The 22,417-nt window shown below is 40.0% G+C and overlaps 1 protein-coding gene across 5 annotated transcripts in view; it reads right to left on the bottom strand.

The window, feature by feature from the left end:
- Nyap2 (neuronal tyrosine-phosphorylated phosphoinositide-3-kinase adaptor 2) overlaps positions 1 to 22,417 on the bottom strand; it is a 271,105-nt gene that overhangs the window by 66,026 nt on the left and 182,662 nt on the right. For all 5 annotated transcript variants that reach the window (XM_060368703.1, XM_060368706.1, XM_060368705.1 and 2 more), the window contains one exon: positions 4,874 to 5,083. In XM_060368703.1, coding sequence (XP_060224686.1) covers positions 4,874 to 5,083 — 210 coding nt within the window. The remainder of the gene's footprint in view (positions 1 to 4,873; positions 5,084 to 22,417) is intronic.

The following is a 22,417-nucleotide window of genomic DNA, read 5'->3' as shown; positions in this document are numbered from 1 at the left end:
CAGACAACCCTCAGGTCACATGCAACTGGAGGAAGGGAATCATTTGACTCAATGCTTTCTGATGGCTGAGCTATGCTTAAACATTGGGAGCCTTCACATAATCAAAACTGCATCTGGACATTTTGGATGCTCATTAGCAGATTCTTGGTAGCTTCTGTCTCTTGACATGATTTATTATTTCTAAGTCACCCGCATGCTTATCGTTGCATCCTGGGGTTCATCGGCTTGAAATGGCTTTTCCTTCTTTCTCACCCAGAAGTATGTTTTCATTTCTGTATTTCTAAGAAATGTGGAAATAAATAGCAAAGACTAAAGGCCTTCATACTTCAAGGAAATGATAAAAATAATTTCCTCTGTGAGACTGATACCTATGTTTGTTGGCCTGCCTCATGTGTGAGCAAAATCCTGTTGGTGTAGAGAAAGAAAACGCTCCTGCTGCTGCAGTTGCTAATGTGCCTGCCTCTCCTCCTACCATCTCAGCTGCCATCACATCTCTGACCTATCCCATCACAGATTCATTCTGAAAGTGCTTCAGTCAGGCCATCCTGACAACACCAAGCCGGAAACACTACCAGCTTCAGGTCATCTTTGTCCCATGTGCAACACTGTCCTTTAGTCATCTGATGAGAACAATGGCTCTTGAGAAGATCTGAGATCTCTCTGTGTCCTATTTAACCCATCATCATTTTTGAGGTCTGTATCTTTTTATTTTCTCAGAAGGACTTTTAGATGAAAATAGTATGTAACCACGAAAATAAAATATTTGGTTAGTCAAATTAATGTATTATCAGCAATTCTGTACCGTAAAGAAACAGAATAAGATTCTGGAGAGCAGAGACCATAGCATACAGTCTGCCGTACATACGTGTGAATGTGTGTGTATCCCCAGAAATGGCATCAGATACAAGCTATGGAAACTGACTAACTGATGGGGTCTGAGATTTTGTTAATTCTATATTTACTTGTATAACTTCACCCACATTCCCCCTTAGTTTCATGAGTATATGGGTCCCTGTTCTCCACTGCTTTCGGGAAATCACTCTCTGGGGATTTTCTGACTCACTAAACAACAGTGGTTTAATAAACTACTGCAGCAACCAGTGGCAATGTTAATTAGAACTGGGATCTCCTGACAAGTTTTCTTTACTTCAGCAATTCCTCCTTTCCTCAACAGGGCTGTTAAGAACAGCCATTCCATGGAGCTAAACTACTTTGGGTAAAGCAATAGTTTATGGGAATGTGTGTGTGTGTGTGTGGAAACACCTAGGGCTGTAGGTGTATGTATGCATGTGTGTGCCCGTTAGGGACACTTCAAAGTACCAGAGAAAGAACACTGATGCTAAAGAGAGAAATGTGTACATAGAACATGCTTCCTCCCCATGTGAGATATGGTATCACTGACAATTATGCAACTGAGGAAAGAGGGTTGTGGATTACCATTCTAGCATTTCTTGCAAAGTATTAGTGGCCCAACGACTCAACAACCTGTAGAAAGTAATGAAGTGTGCAGAAGGAGGGACAGTTAGTATTGGCTTGTTTTCTTCTCTTTCAAAACAGCAAGCCCAAATGTTCTTCTCATGCAGCTACTTTCCTATTACGGACCCAGGCCCTCTCTGTGGGAAGGTAAGCTTCAGGTGGTGGCTAGCTTGCTTAAAACATCCAGGGGGGTGAATGGGACATGGTTTCTCTGCAAGCCTTCACCGATGGAACTATGCTGCTTTTCAGAACATATATGGCACATTTAAACTCTTGCTGTTCCAAAAAAAAAGGAAAGCATAAAACACATAAGAAACACCTTTTCCTCTTTTGCATTTGTTTTGCAAAAAACAAACAAACAAAAAGAGTGGAAGGGAAGACTAAACTCTTGCATGTGAAAGTAGCAATTTTTGAATCACACTTTCACATGCAGAACCCGGAGGAGTGCTGCCACTAAATTCATGCCTTTGCATGTGCTTCCTCATTGTGTTTGTTTGTTCTTGAGCCATTGTCTCACTTGTGTAGGAGTGGTTGGCCCAGAACTTGCAATGTAGGCTAGTCTGGCATTCAACTAACAGAGACATCACCTGTCTCTGTCTCCCAAGTGCTGGGATTAAATGCATGTGCTACCACCTTCTATATTTTGTAACTTTTAAATTATGAAACTAATTTTTGACAAAGCCCCCTTTTCTACTATATATGTATGTTTCAGAATCCACAATAGAGGGCATCAGGGATCAGAATTATGTTTGCGATTTCCTATGATCACTAGATAATTTCCTGCTCTGTCATAAGACTCAGAAGAACAGGCTTAGAAGGATGCAAACCAAAGTAGATGCTTCAGGAGCCTGAGGTAGAAGAACAAGGAAAATTGGTACAAAATTTGCTTAAGCTCTAATCTTATTAGGAAGGCATGTCAGAGTGCTAAAGAGCATAAGGCATGTGTTTGCCAGTCTCTGTGCAACTTGCTGTTGAGAGTGTAAGCATTCACCTTAAAATTCTTTTGTTTCCTCTCACAGCCTTGATTGCTTAAAGCGCTAACTTACAGACTCCCTGGATCCTAACTCCATTTCCTTCTCTTTCATGTCTCTTCTCTTCCTCATGTGTATGGCTCACACAGCCTATGCTTGAAAAAGTTCCTCAGGCCTCTAGTCCAGGACTGAAGTTCTGCTTAATCTTATTAGAGATAACCTCGTTATCTCTACTAGATGTAAGCTCTCCTTTACTGAGGGGAGAAAGGTTCTTGCTCCCTCAGGGAAGGCCCTTTCCAGTCAGGAGTTGGTCTCACAAGTTGTCTTCCCAGTTCTAACCAACTGGATGAAAATGAGAAGGTTTCCTGGGGCATAATGTCCCAAACTTCAGTTTTTAGCCCACAGCTATGAAAAATAAAATAACCTTAAGGAAAACAGAGCAGAATACTGAGTGGGATAGACATGAGGATGCCATCATGAGGAAATGATGGCATCCAGGAACAGCTGTAGAAGACCTGTAGATATGCATCTCCAGCCTCAGGGCTAAAGGCACTAGTGAAGCCCAGTGTTTTATGGTAGAAGCATTTCCAGTTAATACATGGGGTTCTTTAGATGCTTATATACAGTAGTAGATACGCTAAACTGATTTTTTTTTCCTTTTGCATCCTGAAGATTTTCAGCTTTCATCAGAAAGTATGCTGTTTTTCTCTCCCCTCTTTCTGGTGAGCCCCTAGAAATTACTGTCTTATCTACCATAACACACAATTCTTCCTTCCAAAGTCAAAGTCTCCCATGAAGAATTAACTGATTTACATTTCACATTTAATTTATATATCAACTTGACTGAGCTAAGGGATCTGCACATAATTGGTAAAGTTATTTTTTAGTGTATCTGTAAGGAAGTTTCTGCAAGGGATGAATATTTGAATCAGAGAAAATCACCCTCAAAATGTGAGTAAGCTCCATGCCATCCAGTGAAGGTCTAAAAAGAGAAGGACAGATCCCTTCTTTTTTCCTTGAGCTGGGATATCCATCTTTTCCTAGCTTTGGACATTACAGCTGTGTTTTTTTAAACCTCTGAGCTCAGACTGTGGTTTGTACTATCGACACTATGTTTGAACTGCAACTACTCCATGGCCTCTTTTTTTTGACAGAATTAACAGGTAGTCCAAATTTCACTTCCAGTTGTTATTTCAGCATACCTTGACAAAAGCAAATTTAAGAGGAAAGAGTTTATTTTAGCTCACAATGCCAGGTTAGCAGGAATTCAAAGTGGCTAGTGACATCCATAGTCAAGAGAGAATGAATGCATGCATGCTGTCTACTCAGCTCACTGACCTACTCATAAACTGCCCAGGGCTCAAATCAAGAGATAGGGTTACTTACAGAGGTCTGAGTTCTCCCACACCAATCAATAGAGTCTGGTAAATGTGTAGAAGTTTTCTCCTGCCAATTTTCAACTTGTGATTTAAGATGAGTTCCTCACAGTGTACACGGGATGGCTTCACCATCAAGCTTTATAGTATTCTCAATCTGGAAAGTCATGGCTGGGTCTTTTCCTAGAAACCTCTCTTCCCAAGGACAAAGATCAAGACCCTCCAATGTTTTAACATAGCTATGTCATGGAGTATATGGTTTAAATTTGTGTAAATTGCTTTTCTAGATGAGTATCAAATTCGAAAAAATATTAAAGGGCTGGTCTTTTCTTAAGAGCCCTAGTACTCTTCTGGAACAGAAATCTGAAAACTGCAGGATCTTCCTTGATTATTCACTGTTTATTTTAATCGACAGCGCTCTATTAGTCCAACATGTAGATGAATCAGATCAAAGCAAACATATGCCCCTTTAAAAATGATGTTTAATAATACTTATGCGTTACCCATGCAGGATTGTATTGCACATTTTAATCTCAAGATGTGAAATTGAAACGTACATTCATGTTTCTTTTTGAATTTGAGAATTCATGCCATGTCACATACCTCTGCGACTAGAAACTGTGACTAGACTGTGTGACTAGAAACTGTTTCTCTCCCTTGTGCCATCAGATCATTGTTGCTATAATTTTATCCTCAGATGTACGTCTCTTCAAATTCTACCAGTTTCCATTAATAAAAAAAAAGATCACAAACAACAAATTGAAAATTTTTCATAAATGGAAGTGGCTTGAGTTAAGTAGTCATTTTGAAAGGCATTTAGTAGAAAGGTTTTCCAAGTGTAGACTACTGCATGGCAGAGCTTCAAGAAGCTTCCCTCAGCAGCCATATCTACGAGAGTAGCTATACAGTGGCATACAGCGAGGGACTGACTATTCTTTCATGTATGTTCTGGGGTGAGGGTCTGAATGGAGGCAGACTGATCTGGGGTGATGGTTCCCTAAGTAATGAACAGACTTATAAAGCCATATGGAAAAACAGGGTCCTGCTTACCTGAACTGTGGTTTCCGGCCAACAAGGTGGGGCTCACAGAGCATCTACCCATTCTGCTGGTGGTCACAGGCGGACCCGGTGTTCCATCCCATTCTTGAGCCTTCACTGGCTCTCTGGAGGAAGACGCTCCATGATGACCTCGATCTTTGCTGTCCAACTTTGGTAATGGCTCCGTGCTGTGGCTTCGAACTTTTAGCTCCTCCGTGGATTCTGTGTATTAATAAAATTACTTGTGATTTAAGAATTAAATCACCCCTAAACTAAGTTCAGAAACATGGGATGTCTTACAAGTCTAAAGTACTTGTAAGATATTGTTGAAAACAGAGTTGTTTTGCAACTAGCATTAAATATGTAACAGAGAAATGAGTCCCATGGGAGGTTTTGTTTTGTCTGTTTGTTTGTCCATGCTGTGGGTATATCAGTATTACTAGTAAGAAAACAGTTTTATTTTATTTTATTTGACACAGAATATCTCAATGAATCTTGAGTCTTGTCTATTAAGTACCCCCTTTTTAATCTTTAAAGAATTCTCTTAAGGAGCATGTTGCATTCCTTCCTACTTCTTTCTTTCTTTCTTACAGTAGACCTATTTCAGCTTTTTCTTTTCTTTTTTTTAATTTATTTACTTTGTATCCTAGCTGTAGACCCTTCCCTCGTCCCCTTCCAACCCACCCTTCCTCCCTCTTCTCCTCCGATGCTCCTCCCATAGTCCTCCTCCCCATGGATAGGGGAGATCCTCATTGCCTTCCATCTGACCCTGGCCTATCAGGTCTCATCAGGACTGGCTGCATTGTCTTCCTCTGTGGCCTGGTAAGGGTGCTCTCCACTCAGGGTGAGGTAATCCAAGAGTCAGCCACTGACTTCATGTCAGAGACAGTCCCTGTTTCCATTACTAGGGTACCCACTTGGACACTGAGCTGCCATGGACTACATCAGATGTAGTCTACATCATTATCTCGATGAGTGGTCCTTGGTTGGAGTATCAGCCTCAGAAAGACCCCTGTGCCCACATTTTTTGGTTCTGTTGCTCTCTCTGTGGAGCTCCAGTCCCCTCTAAGTCTTTCACCTCCCCCTTCTTTCTGTCATCTTTCCTTTACTCTATTGTGGCATGAATTCAACCCAACCATTCTCTAGTACTGATTTTGCAAAGAAAATATAATAGATTCTATTACTTAAAATATGTAACACAATTCATAATGATTGGCAAATCTTTTCAGTTTTTTTTTTCACAATTTATTTATTATATATCCCGATTGAAGTCCTCTCCCTAAGCTCCTCCCAGTCCCACCTTCCCTTCCTTTTCCTCTCCCATCCTCTTCCCCTAGTTCATGGAAAGGGGGAGTTCTTCTCCTTTGCCATCTGCCCATAGCTTGTCAAGTCTCATCAGGACTGCTTGGATCCTCTTCCTCTGTGGCCTGGTAAGGCCTCATCGCGAGAGGCAAGTGATCAAAGAGCTGGCAACTTAGTTCATGACAGAGGCAGCCCCTGCTCCCCTTACTAGGAAACCCACTTGGAAACAGAGCTGCCAATTGACTATATGTGAGCAGAGGGTCTAGGTCCTCACCATATATAATCCCTTGATTGGTAAATCTTCTACCACTAGCTTTTATGTATTTAATTATTTTGGTTTCATAGGTCCTTCGTTTTATTTGTGCATTTTGTTCTATTAAACCCCCTTTCTGTGTTATGTGTAATTTTCGTTTTCTACACATCCCTTATACACTGGTCATCTCTGAGACAATAGCTGAGACACTGTCCTCAGTTACTATATACTCTTTTGTAAGTTTTTTTATCTTTCCTGATTCAACAAAAAATCATTTAATTCTTAATAATTTCCCAAACTCTTCATCAAAAGGTGAGACCTTTCTCCTTGCTTTTAGGTTCATTATCTAGAGGATGCCTCATCAATATACATACTTAACACTCCTGGTACTGTACAGACATTTCTTACTCAGCTGATGGCTCTTCATGTCTATCCATCCATCCATCCATGCCGAGAGATTGTCTGTCCTTGTCCATAACTGCTAAACTTCAAATTCAAATCTGTCACTGGAAAGAGTCTACTGACTGTTTCTGAGCCTTTTTTCTCACCCTTCTCTGCTTGGTATTAAGCCTACTTCGACAACCCTAGTTCAAGCTCTAATTATTTCTCTTGAATTATTACAACTGTTTTCCTTGACTTTGTCTTTGGTACCTGAGGTACAAGTCGCGGCCTCCATTTACAATGTAAATGTGATCATAAAGTGTTACTGACAAGAATAATTTGAGGAGTCTCCTGCTCACAAAGCAGTAACTGATTTCCTATTAAGAGTCTCTGCCATATTGGCTTTTCCTCTCTTCCTAACAGTGTCCTGATAATCCTAGCAACCAGGAAACAATGTCAAATGGTCACAGCTTCTAGTCACCTTCCTCTACTCCTGAGGAAAAGAATGTTTTCTTCTACAACTTCAAAGGCTGCCCTCCCCCCTCCCCATTCTGACTACACTTAAATCTCGTCCTTGGTCTAGCTGAACAAATAAATTCACGCACAGTGACTCCACTTCAATTTTGGGTTTGTTTGTTTGTTTTAGCTTTATCACCTCCAGAATCATACCTTCTGGTCATCTGTTTTTTTAAATACCATATTTCTTCTTTGCCCCCAACCCCAAATTCTTGCAAGCCCCGTGCTTGGATTTTTCTTTTCTTAGAGCTGGTTCCCCTAGCAGCAAGCATCCTGTTTAATAAATATTTTACTTAATTTACATAGCAGGATTTTTTTTAACTCTTTCTACTATGTTTAAGAAATACAGTATATTTCTAACAGAACTAGAGAATCAAGTGACAATGAATGTACTAAAAGTTTCCAGAAGTTGGTAGTGATTTTTTTAACGTGATCATTTGATAATAATACATAAAATTTATCAAATTATAAGTATAAGTCACATGCAGATTTTTTATAAACAGTAACAATTAAAAAATGTATTTTTTTTCTGTCTGTTATTTAGCTTCAAAGGTTCATCAGCTTTGAACAGGGCTAAACACAAATGTCATGTTTGGCTCTTCATTATCTTGCTATATGGGAAAAGACCAGGCTTCTTTGCGTTGAGCAGCAATGGTCAGGGTTCTGAGGGCCTCAGGGGCTCCACTTGGCAGTGCGAGCAAATGGTAATTATAGCTAGAAAGGGGAAGTGGTAGACAGAAATAGACTACTTGGTTATAGGGCCTGATGTGGACATGCTGTGTAGTGGCAGCCCACGACTGGCTGATCCGTTAACACTCTGCTGTTTGTTCAAGGGGTCGCTGTTAAGTGAGGGTGCAGTTTGTTTACACACGAGTTAGATTAGAAGGAAGCACCTGTGGACGAGAGTTAATTTCACATTTTTTAACCGCGTTGCTTTCCCATTCCTCCGCCTGCTGTGAGTCTCTGCCAAATGAAAGCCTTGAATAAACAGCCTTTCGGTTCATATCGGTCTGTTCTTCTATTTTCTCCCTAATCTAGCCCCTTCCAGCTCCAAGAAAGCATACAGCTATGTAAATACAAGAATTGCATTTTATGATGTGAACAATCCCGGAGGGTAGTCGGATCCAGTAGCAATATCAGAAAGAATTCAGGTCTCCAAAGACACCTGTTAGAAAGTTAGGTCACAGTTACACTGTACTCAAATGTAAGAAGTCAAAATATTTTAATGATAACATAGTTAATGATAGTCATTAGGACAAGATCATTTAACCAACACTTGCTCTTCTATGCCCTGAAACAAAAGGAACAAAATCAGCACCAGACAAGATCAACACAGGCCATTACCAAGCTGTTTATTCTGTCTCAAATGAAATGAAACTATGGCTTCTGAATGTCAGGGCCTCAAATCTAAGAACCCATCTGTTTCACCTGAACTTCTCTTCCATGGTTTAACCCAACTACTCCAGTCCTTATGCTGTGATCTGCACATGAAATAAGAGCTGCCTTCTTCCCTCATTTCTTTCTCCCTCTCTCCCCTTCTCTCTGCCACCTGCTCTCTAAAAACTTGTCACAAATACTAGAGTCTCTGGAGTCAGAACTAGCCCAAATATAAACAAGTGGCTAAAAACTGCAAATTTAAGGCTGCATCCAATACTGTTGTAGACATTTTAAATATGAAAAGAGATGATTTGTGTGAAGGCATCTCAGACAAAGTCAGCATCTTTGTTCTTATTCAAATCACTCTACTGCAGATCTCAGTGGAGTGTCATGGAGGCCTAGAGCCTCAACTATTTGAAAGCCGACTACAGCTTCAGAAACAAAGAGGAACATTATTTTTCTTCTTTGTGTCTTTCTCTGTTTGTAATTGCCAAGAGTCCGTTTCAGAGAATGTTGACAGGTGTATTCAGAGAAACTTGAACAAAAGAAGCGAAGAGTCTGTGCTGTTCAGGATTAAATGTATGTACCTTCATATATGCCTTTCAATTAGAAGGCAGAGACAAAATATTAGTAAGACAATCATAAGAGTATTATTCTTTTTTATTTTTGGGTATTTTTTTAAAATTTTTCATCAATTACACTTTATTCATTCTGCATCCCCCCATAAGCCCCTCCCTCCTCCCCTCCCAATCCCACCCTCCCTCCTCCCTTTGCATGCTTGACACTCCCCAAGTCCACTGATAGGGGAGGTCATCCTCTCCTTTCTGATCTTAGTCTATCAGTTCACATCAAAAGTGGCTGCATTGTCCTCTACTATGGCCTGGTAAGGCTGCTTCCCCCAGGGGGAGGTGATCAAAGAGCAGGCCAATCAGATTATGTCAGAGGCAGTCCCTCTTCACATTACTATGTAACCCAATTGGACTCTGAACTGCCCTGGGCTACATCTGTGCAGGGGTTCTGGGTTATCTCTATGAATAGTCCTTGGTTGGAATATGAATCTCTGGGAAGTTCCCTGTGTTCAAATTTTCTTGTTCTGTTGCTCTCCTTGTGGAGACCCTGTCCTCTCCAGCTCTTACTATTTCCCAGTTCTTACATAAAATTCCATTCACTCTGCCCAACAGTTGCCCATCAGGCTCAGCATCTGCTTTGATAGTCTGTAGGGCAGAGGCTTTCAGAGGCCCTCTGTGGTAGGTTCCTAGGTTGTTTCCTGTTTTCTTCTTCTTCTGATGTCCATCCTCTTTGCCTTTCCGGATGGGGATTGGACATTTTAGTTAGGGTCCTCTCTCTTGCTTAGTTTCTTTAGATGCACAGGTTTTAGTGGGTTTGTCTTATGTTGTATGTCTATATGAGTGAGTATATACCATGTGTGTCTTTTTGCTTCTGGGACAACTCACTCAGGATGATCCTTTCCAGATCCCACCATTTACCTGCAAATTTCATGATTTCCTTATTTTTCATTGCTGAGTAATATTCCATTGTGCAGATGTACCACAATTTCTGCATCCATTCTTCAGTTGAGGGGCATCTGGGTTGTTTCTAGCTTCTGGCTATTACAAATAGAGCTGCTACAAACATGGTTGAGCAAATGTCCTTTTTGTGTACTTGAACTTGTACAACCACTCTGGAAATCAATCTGGCGCTTTCTCAGACAACTAGGAATAGTGCTTCCTCAAGATCCAGCCATACCACTCCTGGGCATATATCCAAAAGAGTATTATTCTTAAGCTTTTATTTTGTAATAAATCTGCTTCCCATGTTCACATTCAAGAACTGCTTTCAAAATCTGTAAGTTTTCTTATTAAAATACAGAACTTTTCAAAATAACTGTCAAAAAGAGACATGGAAAGTGGAAACCCGAACTAAAAACTTATTGCACTAAGGCAATTGGAATACCAGCTATAGAATTAAGAGATATTGCAGGCTTGAAGTTGCCACTTCCTTTAGCCAGGTGGGACTTCCAGTGGAAGGAGGGGGCCACCAACCCACCCATAAAACCCTGGACCCAAAATTTGTTCTGCCTACAAGAAGTATAGGGATAAAGAGGGAGCAGAAACTGAGAGAATGGCCTAACAACAACTGGTTCAGTTTGAGACCTACTCCATGGGAGAGAGACAAACCCTGACACAATTAATGATACTCTGCCATGCTTACAGACAGGAGTCTAGCATAACTGTATTCTGAGAGGCTTCATCCACCACCTGAAGGAAACAGATGCAGAGATCCACAGCCAAAAAAATAAAAACAATAATAAAAAAAAAAGAGCTCAGGAAATCTTGTGGAAGAGTGAGAGGAAGGGTAGAAGGACCTGGAGGGGTCAAGGACAAGAAGACCAACTGAGTAAACTAACCTGGGCCCATTGGGGCTCACAGAGACTGAGTAACTAACCAGAGAGAATGCACTGGCTGGATCTAGACCACCTTCACATATGTAGCAGATGTGAATCTTGTTCTTCATATGGGTCCCAGAACAACTGGAATGGGGCTTGTCTCTGACTCTGTTTTCTGCCTTGGGATCTCTGTCTCCTAGCTGGGCTGCCTTGTCTGGCTTCAGTGGGAAAAGATGTGCCAGGTTGGATTGGTACCCATGGGATGTGCCAGGTTGGATTGGTACCCATGGGATGGTTGGGGTGCTGTTCTCCTTCTAGGATGAGAAGGGGAGAGAGATAGGGGGAAGGGATGTGACAGTAGAACTGGGAGAAGAGGGAGGGAGCTATGATCAGGATGTATATTGATGAAATAAACAAATTAATGGAAATCTGTTCAGAACGTAAAGACAGTCACTTTTATCCAAATATCTTGATGTCTTTTAAGGCCAATTGAATTTAGTAACATAGATTGTTCACAAGATCCTTCTTATATACTATGTGGAAACTCTACAGATTCACTGTGGAATCAGTGCTGACAGTGGTAGCTCCTATTTGTAGAAAATTAATAAACTAATAAACTGTGTTCTACATACCCCTCTCATTCAAGGAATAACTGTGCTAATGCTAACTGGATAATTGGAAAAGAATAGATACTTATTTTTTATATTTCAGTGGCCTGAAAGTCCAAGACTGGAAGGCTCACAACTAGTGAGGGACTTCCTCATGTCATCATACCTTGAAAGGAAAGCAAACAAAGAAGAGGAAGGACAGAAAAAGAGAAGGAGAAATATATAGAGAGAAGGGATGGGAAGGCAATGAGGGAAGAGGAAAGGACAAAGATAGAAATAGAAAGACAAAGAGAAGCAGACTCACTCTTTTATAAGAAACACCCTAACAAGATAATTAACTCATTTCTGTGACAATTGATCATCTATAGCAGAGATGTTCTCAAGGTCTTATTCATCATTACTACTGACTGAGGATTTAGTAAAAGACATATGCCACCAATCACAGCAGGATGTTTGTTTCTGAAGCAATTTAGAACTAGCTTCTTCCTTCCTTCCTTCCTTCCTTCCTTCCTTCCTTCCTTCCTTCCTTCCTTCCTTCCTTCCTTCCTTCCTGTCTTTTTAGGTAAACACCTTGGTGATGCCATAGTGAAGCTATCTATCTCCCATTGGCCATGTCTTCCTTATAAAACAGATGAACTCTCATTCTCTCTCTGACCCTACCCTGAACTCTAATTACATGTTATTGTGTCTTTCAAAACAGTGCTATGTGGAGCTGAGACAGTTTACCTTCGAGTCTAGACAAACATGAGGTTTTTTTGTGACCTTCTGTCATCTCATTTCCTGAATCTCTAGGGGGGAATATGGCAAAAGGTCTCCTGTCTCCACAATCAAAGGGAAGGACAGGTCAGGGGTAAATTTTTATTTCTTATTGTTCCTCCACTCTTGTGTGAACCTTGTCATTTGCAGTCAGTTTAGACATTCAAGGAATGCCTTCTCTTCAAATACATATACAGAAAGAGAGTAACAGGCCAGCTATCTACAGATCTGATGGTTGTAAATAAATCAGGAAGGCCAAATTTATTTTTTAATGAGATACACAAGAAGAGGCACACTGAAACAGTTTACTTTGCACCAAACCATAATGAGGGTTTTTGTTTTGTTTTGTTTTGTTTTATGTGCTTTTTGTTTGTGTGTTTGTTGAAGATGGGGCCTAAAGTATCAAAGTGCTGCTCATCAACTTGCTATGTAGACATGAACCTTGAAATTCTGATTTTCCCATCTTCACCCCTCAAGTGCTGAGATTACAATTGGGCACCATCTCAATCTGGGACATTAACCCTATGTGTCATGTGTGCTACGTGAGCACACCATCAGTTGAACCCCTCTCCTGTCCCACTTCTAACCAACTTAACAACTCCTCAAAGCATGCAACTCAGTAATGCTCACAAAGTGGCAGTTGGCCACAATCTCCTTGAGAACCCAGGTACTCCTGGCACACCGGAGCTCTGCCGCTGACTTGGAAATCAACTCATCCTTTTCCTTTGGGTGCAATAAAATCAGTTTAACAATTATATTTACTTTCCCAGGAAATCATTCTTATTTTTCCACTTTGGACCATGTTTGTTCTTAAGAAATTTCTTCAGCTGCACAAGCAGATGATCGAAGCCTGTGACAGTGATAGAGACATAACTACCAAGTCACTTCTATTTAAAGATCACCCACCAAGATCCCCAAGCAGCACTGAGGTACCTCACTATTACATAAAGCTTGCATCAAGAAAGCCTAGCAGTGCAGCCCAGAGAGGTAATACACTGGAAGGATGCCACTTACAATTGCCTTTTGCTCATGTTATAAAAGCTAAGATCCCTGGGCAGAGGCTACATGCAACATTTTTGAAAAGAAAATATAGAACATTTCAATATGATAATAATTTAGACATAAGCTACATATTAAAGAAAGGTTAAGTGTAAGCTATTTTTTTCCCACACTTGTGTGGGCTTCTGATGATCTGTAGTTGATACTCTGCTTCATTCTGTAACCTCCCCCCATGAACCTCAGGAAGTACCAATGACTGTATTTTAGATTTTCCAAATAAAATAATAGGTTTGGAATAAAACATTCCTTCTTTCCTTTCTTTTTTGGAATCACTTCTTCTTTGGAGACTTTATTTACCACTTTCATCCTTTCTCCCACCAACACTCAAGCCATCAAAGCCATTAACAACTGGAAACAAGGTCAGATTAGCCCAAGCAGCTGCTTGAGCATCCTTGCCCTGACCCAGATCAGCACGCAGCCACTCGGGAGCCTGGAACTACAGATCCCAACTGCCAAAGGGAGGGCAGGCCACCTCCAACTCCACAATGATTTGCCTGGAATTAAAAAAAGACATTTCTAAGAGCCCTCTAAGTGTCACATGCCTGTACCTCTATGATGGTTCTGGAGAAAAGCAAAATAGCCAAGGCTTCAATAGTACCATAACTCAGCTTTAAAGTGCATGTTTAAGAACTACCTGCTTTGTTACCTCTGTTTAGACATTTTATTTTTATTAGTTAATTTATTTATTCACTTTACATCCCAATCATAACCTCCTCCCTCATCTCCTCTCAATTACCTCTCCCTCCCCCTCTCTCCTTTCCACCCTCCCCTACTCCTCATAAAAGGGAATCCCAACCAACCAACCCCAGCACATCAGGTCAAATCAGGACTGAGTACTTCTTCTTGCCAGAGGGAAGTAATCAAAAGGCAGGCCACAGAGTTCATATCAGAAACAGCATCTGTTCCCCTTACTAGGATACCCCCATGAAGCCCAAGTTGCCCATCATCTACATCTGTGTAAGTCAAGCACTTTGATTTTGAGCAATTAGACAGTGAACCAACATCATGACCACCTTGCAAAAGGGACTTTCTAAGACAGATAAACATTTCTATAAAGTAACACAGAAATCAAGTTCTGATAAGATTCACAAGCAGAGATGTTCACTGCAATGTGACTGCATCATCCTCATGATAATGAAGAAACCAAAGCTCACTCAGGTTTTGTTAGCAAGAAACACCTGGCTGGTGGGCAACTAGAGGTAGATGTGACCTCCAGTTGTGCTGACTGAAAACAGTGCATTGTTGCCTCTAGCATACTAGTTTTTTCTAATATCACATTTCTTCATTTCTGGCTGTGGTGTGTCACACCTTTCTAGACCACTTTTAGAGTTCTTTCTAGATCTCAAGTATTATCACGTGCATTTACACTTTACTATCACTGGCTTCATGTATTTGACTTGAGGGAGTTGCACCCTTCCACCCTTGACATCGCCCCATGAAGATCTGAGTTCTTACTCCTTTTCTATTGCACCTTCACAATGGAGTGAGAGACCTGTCAAGCCACGTGTCTGTGTCTGTCTAAATGCCCAACCTCTTTTTCTTCACTGCTTCTGCTGTTCCCTGGACTCAGAACTTCCCAAATGAATAGTTCTGTGATAACTTGCACATCCGTGGATGCCCTTTGCCCAGGAAGGCACTGATGTATGAGAATCGATACACAGACACATAGGAAGTGGTAAGCCAAGCCCTGGGAAATGCCCAGCAATATCAAGCAGCATAGGCCAGATTTTCAACAGTCTGGTGAAAGGGCAAGGGTTCGGGAGCCACAAAGTGTTTGCTTCTTGCTGAAAATAAGCTTCATGTGGGGAAGAATGTCACCTGAGCTGGGTAAGGTGATATTATTGCTTTTAAAGAGAATTTTACCCAGGAGAATTAGGTAAGATCAATCAAAATGAGGACATGTGCAGTTACCCAAGTCGGAGGCTCAGGATCTTGCCTGCTTGATCGCTCTCATGAAACCCACAGAATGCTGTGTTGCTGCCTGTCATCAAGTTCTAGCATGTTCTTTGCAAAGGGTTGTGTAGTCTAGGATGCCAAGAGGTAGGACTACTAAATATTTACTGGTGTTTCATCTTTCTAAACAACACTTAGTGTTTCTATTTAAAGCAGGTGACTTTATGGCTATCTGCAAAAAAAAATAAATAAAGAAAGAAAGAAAGAAAGAAAAATTATTTCTTTGGAATTAGGGTTCATGGGAATCTAAGTCTCTTACAGAAGTTGCATTTTTGTGCATATCTCCCTACTAATTTCCATTGTTTTTCAAACTATGACGCTAGCCTGTCCGAATAAGGTTTTCAAACAGTTGAATCATTTCTATCCATAGACAGAATGTAGGTAGTTTTATACAGAACGGGTGGTTAAACAGAATGCTTTTAGGTACTGCCCGTAGCTAGGAAACTCCCATACCCAGAGTGCAGTAGAGATGGTGCAAAATGCTGGAGAAGTAGCAAGGAGATGAACAAGTTAAAAAATACATGGCCATAATTTTGATTATTCAAAAGAAATTAAAAAATACTGGCATCATTTGAAGAGGTTCTGCTTACTAGTATGATGAGAAAAACAATACAATAATTATCTGCTAAAAGGATTTCAAACAGACTGATTCGTTGATAAGAAAAACATAGGATCCTATTGATGCATCTATGTACTCTCTCTTTTTCCTCTACTTTTAAGTGATCAAAGCCGAAGAATCCATTGAACAGGAGGAGACAAAGAAACTGACAAGGGAAAGGAAGGAAAGACCCTGGTAAAAGGTATTTTAAAAGCTAGAAGGACTTTGGTACTGGAGAGTGATTTTATATATTACAGAGATTGTAAATTACTATTATTTATGAATCCAAATCGATGTTCTTATTGCATGGGTTATTACCATATAATTTAGAAATGACCTAAATGTTCTTGGAGGATATAGAAGCAACATTAATAGTGCAGAACATGAATTCATACCTGCTATCTGGGAACTGTGTGCAGGGAGTCCTCCCCCTCAGTTCTTTGATATGGGCAGCCCCAGCCACAAGGTGGTAGAGTAACAGTGTTGAGGAATTGTCTTGGGAGTAATAAACACCTGAGTACCAGGTTGGACTTCGCCCCTAGTTCTTTCTCAGGCCTTGCCAAATCACTGTCCTCTTGTGAACATCCATGTGCTTATCTGTAAATGAGGCATTTAGACTCAAGGGTCTTCAAACCCAGCAGTCTAACGGTATGTGCTAGAATAGAGTCTACATTGGATACTCTGATTCCTTAATGCTTATTAGAAAGGCTTGGGGGTAGTTTTGTTTGGTTTTTGTTTTGTTTCTTAAAGCACTGCACCCTTAAGCCACAATTAAATTGAATTTCTAGAGTTGGTCTTTAGTGTGGGTGTTTTTAAAACTCTTTTGTTATTTCTAATATTAAGATTCAGAGCCACTGTTTAATAGTGGGGGAAATTTTGAGCACTGTTTAAAATAATTTGGGTTGTTAACTTAGCTAAGTGCTTTTCTTATAGGTGCTACCTATTTGTAGGTGAAAGTATCCTAATATTCCTGTTTTCTCAAGAGAATGGGAAAAGCAAAAGATAACATAGGTTGGTCTATTTTACAATTTTAGAATTTTTTTTCTTTAGAAATGGGTATAGAAAGAGAAGAAAATGCTTGATTACTTCAAAATTAAAGATAATCTCTATCATTTATTTATTTGTTTTGTGTTATTTTGTGTTTACCCCTCTAATAAGAAAAGATTAGGCTGTCAAATATTAGAACATATAAAGGCACATAGGAATGTGGGCAGTTTCTGTTTGTTTCATTGGCTGCTTCAGCTATGGTGTCTCCTAAAAGAAAAGGAGACAATCTCTGCAGGGAAACAGCTTCATTACATTCATTACAATCATTAGGAAATAAAAACGTATGCGACCTAAGACAATCAAAAAATGCCTTACTTAACATTTCCCAATATTTTCAGTGTTGCATGCCTATGTACTTTTAAAAGAAAGGTCATAGTTCAATTCATTTAATTTTGAAAGAAAGGTAAGATTTTCCACTGGTAAGTGGGAAGTGTGTAGGTAGTTGAATGCATGCACAGGTGCGATCAAATTTAATTAAGACAAATCATTTTAACAGACAGATGGAAGAACCTTCATCTTAAAAGAATTAGGAACATTCAAGCTCTAAAAATATTAATGTACAAGAAAAAAAATACCATGTCTATTCTTCCTGAGAGATGTGACTCTGAAAATACATTCATAAATGTTCCTGAAGCAAACATCAAATGCTAAGAAGAGTCGAGAATGGCACCCCACCATTTAGTATTTAATTTCTGCTAAAGCAGAGAAACAAATGGGCATTGCTGCAATCACAGTTTCTAAAGGCTGTATCTGAGGGAGAAGAAGATGACATTTATATGAAAAAATTCTATATAAAAGAACTGATGGCCATGACACTTAATTTACACAGAGCTGTGTTTTTTCTGATTTCAACGTACCAATTCTCTAAAAAAATATGGCTGGAGAGAGTAAGGGTGTTTTGGAACTATTCCAGGACAATATTAAATATGTCAGAGTTTCTAAGGGAAGAAATGCACATGGAAATTCAAATGTGGTAAATGTTAACTGGGTTTGGTTATTTTTCCACAAAGGGACATCTTCTTTTATTTTATTATTTTATCTTTTATTAATTAATTTGTTAATTCAGTTTACACCGTCAGCTCCTCCTTTTCTTCTCCCAGTCCAACCCTCCTTTCTGAGTCCCTCCTCTATTTCTCAGAATAGGGGAGCCTCCTCCCTACCCATATACCCCAGCTCATATTCTTCCCCTGTGGCCTGGTAGGGAGGTCCCACCAGGGGAAAATGATCAAAAAGCAGGCAACATAGTCCATGTCAGATATCTGCCCACTCCCCTTACTAGTGATCCCACATGAAGCCTGGTCTGCCCATTGGATATATGTATGTATATATATATAACCTAGGTCCAGTACATGCATTGTCCTTGGTCATTGTCCTATGCTTTGCCCAATGCTTGGCTGTGAACCTGAGTATCTGTTTTGAAGCATTGCTGGGTGAAGGCTCTCAGAGGACAACTCTGATAGGCTTTTCTCTGCAAGCATCTCAAAGTGTTGTTAATAGTGATAGGGGTTGGCTTTCTTCCTTGGGGTGGATCTTGGGTTGGGCCAAGCACTGACTGGACATTATCTCAATCTCTACTCTATCTGTTCTTTGTCCCTGCAGTTCTTGAAGGCAGGGTCAGTTTTGGATCAAGGTTTTTGTGGGTGGGTTGGTGTTCTCCTCCCTCCGCTAGGTGTCTTGTCAAGTTAGAAGGTGTCCTCTTCAGTCTCAATGGTCCCTGCTACTAGGAGTCTTAGCTAGAGACCCCTTTATACCCTCCAAGAGGCCTATTCTAAATTAGATCTGTAGCTTTTCACAGAGATGCCCCTATCCACCTTTTCTCTTTTTTCTTCTGCCCTCCTGCCCCTGCTTTCCCCAGGTCTGATCTGATCTCTATCCTAATTACTCTCTTTGTTCCCTCTTCTGCCTCGTTCCAACTCTTCAACCACTCCCTCTGTATATTCTATTTCCCCATCTGAGTGAGTTTTATACATTCTCCTTTGGGGCCTCCTGTTACTTATCTTGGGGTCAGTGCATTGTGTTATGCTTATCCTGTACTAAATGACTGAAATCTGCTTGTAAGAGCACATACCATGTGTATCTTTCTGGGTCTGTGATACCTGACTCAGGATGATCTTCTCTAGTTCCATAAATTTGCCTGCAAATTTCATGATTTCCTTGTTTTTAATGGCTAAGTATTATACCATTGTGTAAATGTGCCACATTTTCTTTATCCATTTTTGGTTGCGGGACATCTAGATCATTTCCAATTTCTAGATATTACAAATAAAGCTGCTATGAGCATAGTTGAGCAAGTGTCCCTGTGGTATGATAGAGCATCTCTTGGATATATGACCAGGAGTGATATAGCTGGGTCTTGAGGTAGAGCTAGTCCCAGTTTTCTAAGAAAGCACCAGATTGATTTCCAAAATGGTTGTACAAGTTTGTGCTTCCACCAGCAATGGAGGAGTGTTTCCCTTTTTCCACATCCTTGAGAGCATGTACCAACACTTGAGGTTTTGATCTCAGCCATTCTGACAGGTGTAAGATGGAATCTCAGAGCTTTTCATAAAAGGGTACCTTAAATGAAGTTATTTTAGATAAAATCAAGCTACAGACCAAATAGAAATGTATGATATACATGTAATTTTTTTTGTAATTATAATTACATAATTCACACTTCTTTTTATTTCTTCTAAGACCTCCCATATATCGCTACTTGCTCTATTTTAAATTCTTAGCCTCTTTATTTATTAGTCATTAATGTCTGTTATATACATATGTGTACATATATGTATATATTATATATGTATATATATTCCCAAATATATAAATACAACATTCTCTTTGTGTATAATGTTACTTGTATGTATGTTTTCAGGGCTAATGATTTGGAATTTAATATTCAGTTGGTAATCTTCACTAGCGAAGACTGTTCGTTGCCTGTAGTTCTTCGTGTAGGGTTGAGGCCTTGTGATGTTAATAATATATTATTAATTCTTTGAGAGTTGTATTCAATATATTTTGATCATATTTATTCCCCAAGTCCTTCCAGATCTGATCTACTCCTATGTCATACCTAGCAATTTCATGTACACACATACACAAACACACATACACAGACACAGATGTGTGTGTACAGGACTCTGCCTTCTAGATCAGCTATCAAAGGCCAATAGCTCCTCACCTACATGTGGGACTTCATGTCCACTTCTTCTTGCCCATGCTGGAGATTTTTTCGTCTGGTTTGAGTTTGTCCGTGCTGTCACAGTTGCTGTGAGTTCATATGTTGAAAAGCCCTTTGTGTCTGAAAAAATCCTGTTTCCTGGAGTTCCTCCTCGTGTCTGATGTTACCATTTTTTTTTTAATCCTGTCTTATCTTTCTTCATGATTAGCTAATAGCAGACTTCTTTTGTGGCAAGTCTGATTGATTAAAAAAAAAAAAAAAACCTAGGATACGCAGTATTCAAGATTAGCAAGATGAGGCTCATAGGTTAATAAAAGAGAGTAGGAGGAAAAATATTTTAAAAGAAAGACATAGGTGGAGAGGGATGGGGTACAGTGTTTGCATAACAAAAATCTCCTGATAAGGCCATTCCTTATAGGCTTTCCCGTGGATGCTGAACATGAGCTTCTGAGTACAGGAAATGTCCCAGTGTAACCAGAAAGATTCACTGTGAGAAAGAGAAAATCAAACTCCTTTCTAAGGAGTCTTAACTGCACCTATCTTCCTTCTCGTGCTGGCTTGTGCAACAAAGACATTCTCTGCCACATTTTCCCCCAGAAAAGTACTCTGTCTGTTATAAATACAATGCCAACCTTCATTTCTTTTTATAAAAACATTGTCTTACATTGTGACACCCTAGCGAAAAAAAAAAAGAGAGAAAATTCTAAATGGCATTTGAAAATGAGTTTTGACTTTAAAAATATAGCACAAACAATGAAAGTAAAGTGAAATAAATTAGACTAAGTTAAAACTGAAAGATTATATGAATCAATGGGTGCAATCAGCAGAATAAAAAAAAAAAACAGTCTGTAGAGTAGAAGCAATGGTTCCAGGCCATGTATCTAGAAAGGGATTAATAACATATTAGGACTAGACAGGTTGGCTATTGAGCTCTACAGACTGTTGCTTGTTTGTTTAGTGTGTCTCTATCTATGTGTGTGTGTACATGTGCCACAGTCACCATGTAAATCACAGGATTATTTGCTGGAGGCGGTTCTCTTCTCCTACCATGTAGGTTCTAAACACACGTCACCCAGCTTGATGGCAGGTACCTTTACCTACTGAGCCATCTTGTTCTTCTCCAAACCTTTAAAGAAGTTCTAACATATGTATGCCTTGATTGAGTCTAAAAAATAGGAAGAGAAAAAAATACCATAAACTAATTTTAAAAAGCTAGTATCACCTTCACACCAAAAATAGAGACACAACTAGAAAGGAAACAATAGGCCAATTTTCCTGATGAGCGTGAATGCAAACATTCTTTTTTAAAAAAATTAAGCATATGCTGAGACTTATAGCCAAACTTTGGGCAGAGTTCAGGGAATCTTATGAAAGAAGGGGGAGAAAAAAAGACCTGGAGAGGACAGGGGCTCTATGAGGAGAGCAACAGAACCAAAAAATCTGGACACAGGGGTCTTTTCTGAGACTGATACTCCAACCAAGGACCATTCATGGAGATAACCTAGAGCCCCTGCTCAGATGTAGCCCATGGCAGTTCAGTGTCCAAGTGGGTTCCCTAGTAAGGGGAGCAGGAGCTGTCTCTGACATGAACTGATTGGCCTGCTCTTTGATCACCTCCCCCTTAGGGGGGAGCAGCCTTACCAGGCCACAGAGGAAGACAATGCAGCCACTCCTGATGAGACCTGATAGACAAAGATCAGAAGGAAGGGGAGGAGGACCTCCTCTATCAGTGGACTTGGGGAGGAACATGGATGGAGAAGTGGGAGGGAGGATATGATTGGTAGGGAAGGAGGGAGGAAGCTACAGGGGAGATACAAAGTGAATAAACTGTAATTAACAAAAATTTAAAAAATAAAAAAATTATTATATTTATTTATTGTGTATGTGTGGGGGAAAGCATGTGGGAAGCAATTTTCTCCTTTCACTATTTGAGAATCTGAGGGATTGAACTCAGGTCATCAGCCTTAGTGGCAAGTTCCTTTATTCACTGAGCCATCTTGACAGCCCCAAATCATAAAGTTGTGAACCAAGAAACATTTTTCATACATGTTTTTGTTGTTATGCTTAGAAGTAGGGCTCAAACCCAAGTCTTTGTGTCTGCTTGCCTGGTCCTCTAACATTGAGCTACATCCCCAAGCCTGAAGTCAACTGTTTTCA

The sequence above is a fragment of the Meriones unguiculatus genome, chromosome 15, assembly GCF_030254825.1.
Source record: "Meriones unguiculatus strain TT.TT164.6M chromosome 15, Bangor_MerUng_6.1, whole genome shotgun sequence".
In the NCBI taxonomy this organism is placed as follows: Eukaryota; Metazoa; Chordata; class Mammalia; order Rodentia; family Muridae; genus Meriones; species Meriones unguiculatus.
The sequence above is the reverse complement of the archived record's forward strand: the minus strand, read 5'-3'. Positions and strand labels throughout refer to the sequence as shown.